The 12,339-nt window shown below is 46.9% G+C and overlaps 1 protein-coding gene across 1 annotated transcript in view; it reads left to right on the top strand.

Moving 5' to 3' along the window:
* The window catches only part of LOC119172815 (trypsin-like serine protease domain-containing protein masquerade), a 76,053-nt gene that overhangs the window by 358 nt on the left and 63,356 nt on the right, over positions 1–12,339 (top strand). The window contains exons 2-4 of the mRNA XM_075893485.1: positions 535–1,791; positions 3,738–4,406; positions 10,299–10,447. Coding sequence (XP_075749600.1) covers positions 535–1,791; positions 3,738–4,406; positions 10,299–10,447 — 2,075 coding nt within the window. The remainder of the gene's footprint in view (positions 1–534; positions 1,792–3,737; positions 4,407–10,298; positions 10,448–12,339) is intronic.

The following is a 12,339-nucleotide window of genomic DNA, read 5'->3' as shown; positions in this document are numbered from 1 at the left end:
ATGCTTTGGGACATTCATGTCCGGCGCGTCTTTCGGTGTACTATAGCAGCCGGTACGCTTCGATTGTCACAATGTGTGATGATTCAGCAAAGCCTGGGCCAACTTATTAAATATATACATACAAAATATTATGGCTTAAGGACAAGTCTGTGTTGCAACAAAACATCTAATGTTTGCCTAGGCAATGAATTCATGTTTATATGTCATGGCTGAGACAATGTTTTGTTTTCTCCGCTTGACTCGTCAACGAACCTAGCGATAAATTCAAATGATCTGACTTGCCTCACAATTACAACAGAACTGAGCATCGTAGCTTAACAAAATACGTTGCTGGGCCAGTTGGTTCATAATTTCTCATGAATGGATAGCACTATATCGAACAAGACAAAGGCGACACACTGAAGCCGACTTTTCTCAGAATGAAGCGTGCGTTTTGTCACTGGCATTTGAGGAACGATTCACGCTTTGAGCGTGTGCATAAATAGTACTTCTGACATTAACATCGGCATTTTATGCGTTCTCGTTTGCTGCCAGGAATATTGGGTTCCCTTACATCCACAAGCAAAGCTCGTGGGTGTCCAGGAGAATGCGTGCACGCCATCACCGCCCTCTTGTGCGACCAAGTAGTGGACGAAATTCAGTGCGGAGCCAGCTATTTGCGTTGTTGCGTGCCCAAGGAGTTTAGCCTGGGTGGCACTGCAGTGGAGACCTCGGCACCCTTAGCCGAAGACGAAATGGCTCCTGCTACTTCACCTGCTACTGCAGTTGACGAAGACAGCAACGCGACCGTTCCCACACCCCTCCCTCCTGTAACTCCAGCAGTGGAAGCACCGCCACAGCAGCAGCAGCAGCGGCTGTCGTCAACACCACCACCACTACCGCCGCCCACGCAGGTTCCGACGCAGCGTGATGTGTGTACCGGTGTCTGCGTCGGTAACGGACTGTCCCAGTATTGTCACCGCGTTCTGTCTTCGCCATCCTGTGGTCCTGACGCCGTGTGCTGCACTTCCGCGGACGGTCCCCCTCAGGCTGAGCAACCACAGGATGGCGTACTTCAGCAGCAGCAACAGCAGCACCAGCAGCCAGATCACTCTCCATCCCACGATGCAGTCCAGGAAGCGAAGCTCCCAGAATGCCCCGGATCGTGCGTGTCCCCGCTTCTCAGCATCCTCTGCGACCACGTGTCTCCGGTTCACTCGTGCCCGACGGGTGGTTCTTGCTGCATCAGCGCGGCCGCTACGACCACCGAGCCTCCCATACCGGCCTGCGACGGCCGCTGTCTTCCCCCATTTTTGAGCGGCGTTTGCCAGAAGCCCGCGCAGCTCCTGCTTCGCACCACGACATGTCCCAGTGGCACCATCTGCTGCTCGCAGCCCGAACGCGGCCAGAGACCCGGAAACGGGTTTTTCGCGCAACAGCAAGGGGTTCCCATGCGACAGCAGAGACCAGCAGTGCAGCAGCAAAGACCCTTCGGTGCCATAATACCACAGGAACGTCCGTACCAGAACCACCCGCAGGCCCATGACCAGCTGAATGCAGTAATACCCGTCGATCAGGCCATGATAGATCAGATAGCCCTGGATGGTGGTGATAGAGTGCACCGGCGACCACAGCACGAGCATGTCGCACCTCCGCAGCAAGGCCGACCGGATGGTACACGCAGAGAGCCTTCTCAGCAGCCCCCGCAGGGACCACCACAAGGTGGACTTCGGCCGGTCAAACAAGGACTTGGCCCTCCGAAGCGATTGAGGCCGTCCCAACACCACCCTCCTGGGTCTATGCAACGCCCCGGTAAGTGTGACGCCTATTCTGATATTACCTAGTGCCCGTGGTATCTTTTTTTAATGCGAAGCTTTTCATTGCGAACTGAAAGAACATTTAGCATCTATCTATCTATCTATCTATCTATCTATCTATCTATCTATTATCTATCTATCTATCTGGCTGCTTACGTCTGGATGCTCTCGTGATGAACCCCTTAACTTGTCGTGAACCGAAATCAGTATGGGAGGGTAAGATGGTCTGACGAATATAACGCACTGGTCAAGACACATTACCAGCACGTACGTCGTCGAACACTTCCTGCCAAACGGTGGCACATACCAGTGTGTAGATATGTCCGACTGGTATGCGGGTATGCGTAACGGGTTGTCTACCCAGGAATGATGAGGCCACACTTGGGCAATTCTAACATGTGAACGTTAAGAAATACCTTAAATCGGCAACGTTGACCCGACGAATGCAAAGAATAAATGTCAGGATCCCAGCAGAAATCAAACCCAAGCATTGTGCGTAGAAATCAAGCATTTTACCACAGAGCCATGCCAGGCCTCGGAACTACTTTTAAAATGTACCCTAATGTTCGTGAAACGTCAATAGCGGTTGCAGTGGTGCACGCTATTAAACTTTATAAACATTACATATGTACTCCCTTGATACAGCCGTCACGTCGGGTTAACGTCAATTTTAGTTAGATGCCTTACGCTGAAATTGATTTATGAAACAGTGTCCAGGGATACCAGCGCTTCATATCACCTTTTCACTTCTGGTTATGCTAATACTCACGTTCTCACTGGCATCGTTGCGCAAGCGCAAACAACTCGTTATATAAACATCTGCAACTCTATAACATATGCCTGCGCGTGCAACGTCTATACATATACTTAGCGTCATTTCATAAAAATTGCACCATGATCCCCTTCCCAATAAAATAATTACAACATGACCCCCTTCCCTCCGCATGCTTCGCATGACGTCAATTCTCAACGTACGTGGGATTTGCCGATTTTTTTTTTTCAGTAGACATAAAGCCTAAATATGGCAAAATATAGAAAAATTCATGTGTTTCTCTGATCAATCTTGACTTTATTCATTGATCGACTACCTTAACTAGTGAATTCTTTAAGGTTGTTTTTTTCTGGAATACTTCAACACGCTGTTTTCATCACTTAAATGGTCAAAATTAGGATCAAGCTAGCTCATAACCCCTACCGGTGCTAGTGAACACGTAATGTCCACTAACATTATTACGTGATGCATCCTTCATTCAACACATTGAGACGCAAGGAATACTTACAGCAGCTATATAAACTAAAGAAGCCCCATAAAAGGAGGACGTAATGTTGGGCATGTTAAATAAAGACGATGGTCGCTCCTACGAAGGACGGTACCACAGCAAGATAGGTGAGACAATGATAGTAGAACCCAGCAAAGAAAAACAATTTCTACTCATTACCTGTTTTCGAATAATCACATGTAATCTGTACATGTATCGAAGTTTGTAATTTGTTCCTCAAAATTAGTGCCAATTGCGCTTCTTTTGTGGATGTATATTGCGAGAAGCAACAATGTGTGAGCATGTTCACAAGCCTGTAACCAAAATTCAAAGAAGTACAAGCAAACGAGAACGCCAAACACAAAACAGAAACAAAACATAGAAAGCTGACTGCCTTTTGTTCGTTCCCGAGTTTCGGTGACATAACTAATGCAGTGAGAACAGAGGGATGAGATCCAGACATGGACGTCTGGCTGAACCGAAGTTATAGAATTAACTCCTCGAGCTAACGCACAAGGTTATGCTAGTGCTCCATTTTTTGTTTGCCTTATTCGAAAACGCACTGATATGCATTGTAAACGATGCCAACTGCGTGACATGTGTTGGCATCTGCATGACACCTAGCTCACACATCATTCACTACATTAAGCGGAAGCAACGAAGCAGCGCACTCTCTTTGCAGGACCCAGGCCTCCCAGTCCCAGCAGCATGGACTTTCAAGGGGACAACCAACAGGGTCCACCCCAGATCGGCTTGGCTAACGACGCGTCTAACCAGCCGATCCTGAGGCCCTTGAGGCCCTCCAGCTCCGAAGAGAGACCGGGAGGCGGGGAGTCCAATGCCCTTGCCGCTGCGCCACATCTACAACATCAACAGCAGCAACAACATCAGCACCACCAACATCAAAGAGCTCCTCCATGCCCGGGCAACTGCATTTCGAGTTACCTGCGTTTCGCCTGCTTTGGCGAGAACGCCATTCATCCGAGACTTCTGTGTCCACAGGAAGGTCTGGTGTGTTGTGCTAACGTGGCCCAAGTGCAGAGGATGGCCGAGGAAGCCGCGGCCGCCTCTCCAACTGTCAACGAAGACCAGCTGAGGCCGGATAATCCCCCACCCCCTCCGTCGCCGCCGTCGGAACCGCCACCACGGGCAGCCTTAAACCCCGACCCGGGTTCTCGACCACAGCTATCGCCACCACGGCAGGTGGCGCGACCCGAGGCTCAGCAGCCGCCTGAAATCCAGCAGAGACCCAAGCCCGTAGCCACTGCTCCCCCGAGGAAGATGCTTCAACAGCCGAGCTTCTTGCTCCAAGACGCCGAGATCGCGACCGCATTGCCTTCCAGCACAACGAGTAAGTCGCGCGTCTCTTTGTACTCTAACGCTTCGCACGTGCGTGATTTTCGTGTTCGTTTCTTTCGAACGTTTCTGACTCGCCGAAATCGTATTCCTAACGCATAGCCTGAAATGATATCCGAGGAATTCAAAACCAGGCTGTCATGAACTGTTTGGGATATGGCGTAGGGTATTCGCAGAATCACTCGATTCCATCGATGTAGTTAAGAAAGTCTTTTATATGCACAGTGAGAGGTGATGCCTTTCTCAAAATCGAGCTTCCCCATTTATTGCTATCGTGCTTCCTGATGCTTCTTCTTCTTGTATTGGTCTGGCAGTGCTTGCGATAAAACTTTACAATACTATTAAAGAACAAGTGCACTACAGTCCATCGTACATTGAGAGCTTGAGTTTCATTACTTCACACAGTCCATGCGAGTTGTCTTTTTTTCACTTCGCGTTTTTATAAATTAGTATCTAAGTAAGAGTAGGAGGAAGATGAGGTGGAGCAAGAAAAGAAATGCAAAAGGAAGACAGAAAGGTTAACAGGAGAAGTGTTCGGTTAATCGTCTACCCTACGCAGACGGAATGGGAACGGGGAATTGAAAGACGAGGGAAAGAGATCAGGGAAGGAAAGAAGCAAATGAGCAGTAAACGCGTTGACATGTGTGTGTGGGATCTCACCATCAGTCAAAGCGTTCGCACAAGTTACAGACTTCGAGTAATGTTGCAGATACAAGGACGAGTGTGAAGACGTTGAGTTCCATATATTTACTATGTATCATTCATCCTTGCTGTTTTTCCCACCATTGTTTCGCCCACATATGTGTGGCACACATCTGTGAAAACCAAGCAAGAATTTTGTAAATCCTTCTTGGTAACAACCAAGCTACACAGTTATCTGCCAATAATTATGTTTAGCCAAGTAGCCCCGCCGCGGTGGTCTAGCGGCTAAGGTACTCGGCTGCTGACCCGCAGGGCGCGGGTTCGAATCCCGGCTGCGGCGGCTGCATTTCCGATGGAGGCGGAAATGTTGTAGGCCCGTGTGCTCAGATTTGGGTGCACGTTAAAGAACCCCAGGTGGTCTAAATTTCCGGAGCCCTCCACTACGGCGTCTCTCATAATCATATAGTGGTTTTGGGACGTTAAACCCCATATATCAATCAATCAATTATGTTTAGCCAAGTAAGCTTGTCAACCACTCCCTTCTTACATCCTGTCTCTAGGCCCTACATGTGCATTGCGCTCTTTGTTTAGCTGTTTCTCAACTCTCCATAAGCGAAGTTCTTTAATCCTCCTTGGACGGAACCCCCTTTGACGCTGGAACGTAACACCGAACAATATTGTATACGCTGAAGACCTTGTGCCGTTGTAAATGACTCAGATGTGGTCGTTCCACTTTCCCTGACAAGCAGTTAGACGCGACAGTTACTAGGTTTTCAAGCCTGCTTTGGTGTCTATGGCAAGACTTCCTTTTTTTGTTTCTTTTTTTCTTTATTTTGGGCCGGTTCATGCGATGTAGACGCCACGTGACTACATTCACACACCTAGAGGAAAGGGAGGGGATTGTTGCTGGAGAAGGAAGCAGGAAGGTGTCCTCCCTTCCCCGCCTACCATTTAGTTAACAGAGCGCGCAGCGTGCCGCTAGTGGGCGTCGAAGAGAGCGCGCGTGCCAAGGGCAGGAGGGGACCCAGTTGTGGCCACGCTTTGCATAACCTGGTGACACAACGCTCGACAAGAAAAAGAAAAGCGCACTCCCGCCTCCTTCTCGACATAGTGACCCGATTTGGGCGAGCACCATTGCGAATCGCGTATAAAGAGTCAGAAATTAGAGTAGTCAGTTCCGATACAGGATGTACTTAATTTTTTTCGCGCGCTTCATAAGGCCGGAACTGTAAAAGGATGCATCACTTCCACGCGCAAGGTAATACGAAAACCAGCATTTCATGATGGTAGTAGATACACATACGCGAGCATGGATATGTATGTGAAACAAGGATGTTGAGAAAAGCAGATTACAAAAAACTGGTTATCTTCAAGTCTTAGTTTTAGGGTTTGTTTTTTTTGCGTTTTCCTGCTTTCAAGCAAATAGCTTGGCTCGGGCATTTCAAGTTCCGATGAAAACAAAAGAGGGAGAGAAAGAGCACCCATAGAAAGGATGCATGAAGGGGCAGTCGATATCAACTGAAGCTATCCGGGGATATGAGGTGAAAAAGAGCGACGCTTAAGACCGGTGATTTTGTGTTTGGTGGTACCTAATAAGCTTGTTTTAACAGTATAAAAACATTGTATACAAATGTCACTGTTACGAGTGTTTGCTGATAAGCTGTGTGCTTTCCGTAGTATCCTTGCTGCTGCTGAAAGACAGCTTTCGGCCCGTCGATTATGTGCAATGCTTTAGGTACATACGCTGTGTGCATGCGCAGTTGCTGGCGGACCTGGTTGAGCGCTGGCACTTGTTCATGTGCATTCTATTACATATCGTTTATTGCTACAGCTCAAACTACCTTTGAAAAATCACATTGGTACAACTAGCTCTGCAGCAGAACAAATGACTCGTTTCGGCGCCTTTGCGGTACACCTGGCTGAACTTGTAACAGAATACGTTTCACGTCTTCGGTGCCGCATATAGGAAATGTTCTACAGGACACGTGTTTTGGCTGCGTCTGAAGTCACTGCCATAGTTTAGTTACCTAGTAAATTTAGGAAACACATGTTCTAAAAAAAACATTTGCTTCGTGTACTATGTGCCAGATGTAATAAGAATGCCTATAGCCTACGGTTGCTGATTATTCCTTCTCTCGGGCAGTGCTCTTATATTGGCTCTTCCTATATTTTGCGTCTTCCTTGATGCTCTTATGGCTCGCGTACGCTGTGTTTTTTCTCAGTAATTAAATCTAAATATCTAATTTGTTCAGTTCGTAATCGCGCGATCGTTTCTATATAGGCATTATCTTTCCCCTTTTGTGACTTTGTTACTGCCACGTTCGCAATTTTACATAAAAAAATGTGACCTCTTCTTACACTACTGCGACAACAATGATATCGGCACACCACACGCATTTTTGCCGTCAGCATCGCCGTAAGGTTTCATGTAAAGTCCTGATCGATATAACAACCTACAATTCGTCGTTGTAAGTTCTATGTGCGCGTAAAAGCACGCGATGGCAACCGATGATCGCGGCTCTAGCGGAGATTAATCGCACCGGATTTCATTAATAGCGGGACTAGGCTCAGTGGAAGGCTGCGTGGGGGTTCCGGCAGAAGCTGCATAGTTTGAACGTCGCATCGCTATTGTGCAGCTCATTTTGGGCATGAAAAAAAAAGAAAATAGGAAGTAGTAAAGAAGTAAATGGCGGCAACAGGATTATTATGGTCTACGCTACTTTCCACCTTTGCTGTTCTCTCCTTCCTTCATGCTCAAGTTGAGCGGCGCTGTATCAATTTAAGGGACATTACCACCAACACCTTGGCTAATCTTCAGTATTTGTACTCGGAACAGTCGGGAATTGTTGTCGCTCGTGTCCTATCTTGACATAGATTGGCAGACAGCTCATGCCTTTGTACACTCCGGTCCACGTCTGTGTAGAGGGCGTGAGCAGCCAACTTTATATTGTTCTGTAAAGGGCTTCACCCTGTAGTTCAGGTTGATGGCGCAGAGTTTTTCAAAGCACTGGGGCTTAGGGACAGTGAGGGCAAAATAGACTTGAAGCGGGTAGAATTAACTATAAAGAAGTTATCTGATTGGTGGCTAAAGTCAAGACACGAGTGAAAATTGAACCCTTCGCTGCAAAGTACGAATCCTCAACCTCGCTATTTAAGGAAAAAAATAAATCTAGTTTTTGGTTCATTAAGTATTACGGCTTGGTGGCGCAAGCCACCGCCCGATCTAAAGGGTACAACCATTTCTATCCATCCGTCCATCCATCCTTTGAGGTGACACCTTGTGGCAGCTGCGGGCCCTTACGTGGTGTGCCCCAGCCCATGCGCGACCTTACGGACGTGCTGACCTTCTTTGCACAAGTAACGAGGTAGAAAAGTGCGCTTGTGTAAAGGGGCCTTGATACCCGAATTTCGATCATAATTTGTGTTCCGTGTGTCCATCCTTAAGTATTCACAAGTAAGCTAGCAAAATTCGAGCGCATTTGGTACAGCACCTAATTTGCTGTCTCAGGCAGCTTGCATGCAAGCTGCCTGAGAGTCGGGCAACACTGGCGCACTCACGAGCCATGACGTAATAAGCAGCTGGCCGTGCGAGCGCCTGCATTTCGGCGAACGATATGTTTTCGCGGCCAGCGGGGCGTGAAATCGAGGTATTTGAGCTTTCTTCCACTTGTCACTGAAATTGAGTGGTTAACATCGGCTGAAACTGTGGTAGGAGACGACGGCACCACTGCTTGTTTCACGGGAGTCACAGGCGCCAAGGCAAAGTGATGGTCGTCGGCGGTGGACGGGATTTACAGTCGGTAACTTCTAGGGCCTGTTTCGCAATGAAATATTTTTTACGGCCCACTTTTGATATCTGTATAGGCATAATAGACCCTCTGCTTCTAGTTTTCCCTCGAAACCTCAAATTTTTGTGTGACCGTGTCATGACACCTTCAATTCAAGTCGCACGTTTCCTGAGGGCGCGTGTTACCAGTCAAAATGCGTCGTCTTTTGGAATTGAGATGCCGAAAGGGCCCGAGGTAACGTGCTTCTTGGATTAAACAAGCACGCCTTTCCACGCTGTCACTAGCGTAAAGCATATAAGCATGCCTCCTAATTCGAGCACGCTCTTGGGCATCCACGTCAGAGCCCGAAACTGCCGCATTCCACTTCGTTGCTATCGCACGCATTGCTTCCCCCAAGTCACTTTCTTTATCTTCGCTGTTTTAAAACTACAATCTACACGCATTCCGAGGACTTTTACTGCACTCGCTTTGCACATGACTATGTTACGCCTCTCTTAAATATTTATACGGTTAATGTTATTCATTTTTAAGGGTAGGTGGTTTATTGTGCCAAACGTTTTTTTTTTCGTGGCTCAAAAAATACAGGGACTTTCAAAAGGTATACATAGTACACTCTTATTTGTTCAAATTCAACGTCCTGAAACCACCATATGATTTTGAGAGACGCCGTAAGGGAGGGCTCCTGAAATTTCGACCACCTGGGGTTCTTTAACGTGCCCCTAAATACGTGCTAGGAGCTACAAGCATTTTCGCCTCCATCAAAAATGCGGGCGGGGTTCAATGTCGCCACCTGTGGGTCAGCAGCTGAGTGCCTTACCCACTAGACCACTGTGGGGAGTAACTAATACACTCTTTAGAAAAATAAGTTTGGGAAAGGCAAGTAACCGACGACACCAACAGACACGGATACGGTGTTTCTTCCTCTCTCCGTTCATCTGTTTACTCAATCCAAGATATTTATTAGCCGGCGTTTGCGCATTTAATCTGTGAACGCCGGTTCACAGATGAAATCTTCATCCATTTAATAGGGAGGCACGGAACGTAACGATGGCAAACAACGTGGCTTCAGGCACTGTCCGTTAGGTTTATTGTACCAGCTGTCGACTAAACAAGTAAAGATTACAGCAAACTCTTTGTCACGCTTTTTTGTTTGACAATCACAGATACTTTTTTTCTGTCCATGACGTCGTTGATGTGGTGTCTATGCTTGGCCAGGGATATAAAAATGGTTGTTTCTCTACACGTTACTTTTTTTTAATCGTTCAGTCGTCACTGAGATTTGCATGGCTTCTCCTATACAACTGTGATTCGCGCAGGTAGCCTTGTAGACAATCCTTGGAAAGCGTCCAGGAGGTTGGAAAGTATTCTCCTTCGACAAACCATCGATGGATTTACTACTTCTGACTGCGCAAGCACGGATGTGTCTGTGTTTTCATGATCATTCTTACCCATTTCAGGGGCCCCTTCTGTAGCGAAGGGCCGCCGCCCACCACGCCCTTCGACGTGCGGAGTGAAAGGGGGCGGGTCAGGTTCCGCGCCCGACCGACGTCATGCAGCAAGGATCACGGGGGGCAAGGACTCTGTTCCAGGAGAGTGGTGCTGGCAAGTGAGTAAAGTTTGGTTGCGTTGATGCGTTTGTGTTAAAAGTCATCTTGGGATGGTACCAGCACCAAACTTCGGACTGCTTTGGTTCCGCGAAGTGGAAGGGGAAAAGGCGTGGCTTCTCAAGGCCGGTACAAGAACTAATGAAAATGACCAGGACAAGAGCTTACAGTATCAGCAACTTAAGAAGCTGCGTAATCAATGATCGATATGTGGGGTTTAACGTCCCAAAACCACCATATGATTATGAGAGACTCCGTAACGGAGGACTCCGGAAATTTCGACCACGTGGGGTTCTTTAACGTGCACCCAAATCTGAGCACACGGCCTAAAACATTTCCGCCTCCATCGGAAATTCAGCTGCCGCAGCTGCGTAATCAAGGAGCGCGACTAGTACGGCTTGCGTCTGAGGCTCACATTGATGATAGTGGTTATCTGCTGAAAAACTATTATCTTGAGAGTGTAACAATGAACTCTTTTATAGGTACAAAAAGAAGCAACACGATCATCCGTGTACTGGTAAAATGCTGTTTCACAATCCCGTAAACACCATTTTTACCGAGAGACGACACTTCGTAAACAAAAAAAAAATAATGCGCGAAAAAGAATCGCAGATGGAAACGCCACCTTGAAATTCCCGCACGAAACGCCATTATTTCATAAATTTTGAAGGCGTCTACTGCGTCTCACGTAGCCGATAATCAATAAAATAGAACTGCATTATCATATGCGAGTGCCATAAACCTAGTACACGAAGTTTCCGAAAATGCGAACTATACATTTTAAAATTCGTTACGTCATGCACAGAAATTTTGGCGCGATTAGAAAATGAAACTTCAAACGAATTTCTCCGCTATTAAGAAACATATGATTGGGAAACTTGTGTGATTAGAGTCCACAGAGTGTACTTTATCAATTTAAGACAAACTCGTTGTTTCTCTTTTGTGTCCCTTTATTATTATATTATAATACAATGATTATCAACGTGGCAGCCTTGTCCGGGTGAGATATACAAAAGGGAAAACCCGCAATGGTGATCTAGTGGCTAAAGCACTCGGCTGCTGACCCACATGTCGTGGGATCGATTCCTGGGCGCGGCGGCCGTATTTTCGATGGAGGCGAAATCGCTTGAGGCGCGTGTGATTTAGGTGCGCGTCAAAGAAGCCCAGGTCATCGAAATTTCCGGAGTCCTCCACTACGGCGTTTTTCATAATATAAGAATTTGGGGGCGCTAAACCCCGATAATTATTATTTTATTATTACAAAAGAATAATGCGTGTGTGAGAGAGAAATAGATACGGGCAAATCCAGCTGCGTGAGACAAATACTCTTCATAATTGTTGTATGCGTTATGCGCAAGTAACAGTTACAATGACGGAGCATAAGACTTCAAGGGCTTTTACTTTTTCTCGCCTCGTTTGCAACAAGGAAGTATTACCCGAAAGTCACTTGTGTTTCAGGGCTGACAAATTTGTAGAAAATCTATTCACTCGATTGGCAAGGAAATAAGCAAGGGTCGAGCAGCTCTAAGTGATCACTGCAGATTTCATTGTGCTTGACGCAATCTGTCTGAAATACTTCTGGTCAAAAGAGTTAACTTGTCTTAGCTGTTCCCCTATATGGTTCAGCTTTCGCATCTGTCCGTTTGCATCGTTTCTGTCGTCTCACATCTTCTGTCCAGTGGTGTTTAATTTTCAAGCGAAGCTATTCATGACTCACAAATATCGGTGCGTGTATGATACACAAAAAAAAATATATGCTCGTGAGCGCAGGCGTGACTTCGAACATGAGCCGGTCACGTATGCGTATTGGTATACCGATAGCCTATAGGGTTGTCAGCGATAAGCTGCTTCTGATATGGTGCAGTCTTATCTGTTGTCGTCACTTGTCATTTAT

The sequence above is a fragment of the Rhipicephalus microplus genome, chromosome 4 (assembly GCF_043290135.1).
Source record: "Rhipicephalus microplus isolate Deutch F79 chromosome 4, USDA_Rmic, whole genome shotgun sequence".
Taxonomy (NCBI): domain Eukaryota; kingdom Metazoa; phylum Arthropoda; class Arachnida; order Ixodida; family Ixodidae; genus Rhipicephalus; species Rhipicephalus microplus.
This window is presented reverse-complemented; position numbering and strand designations above follow the sequence as displayed.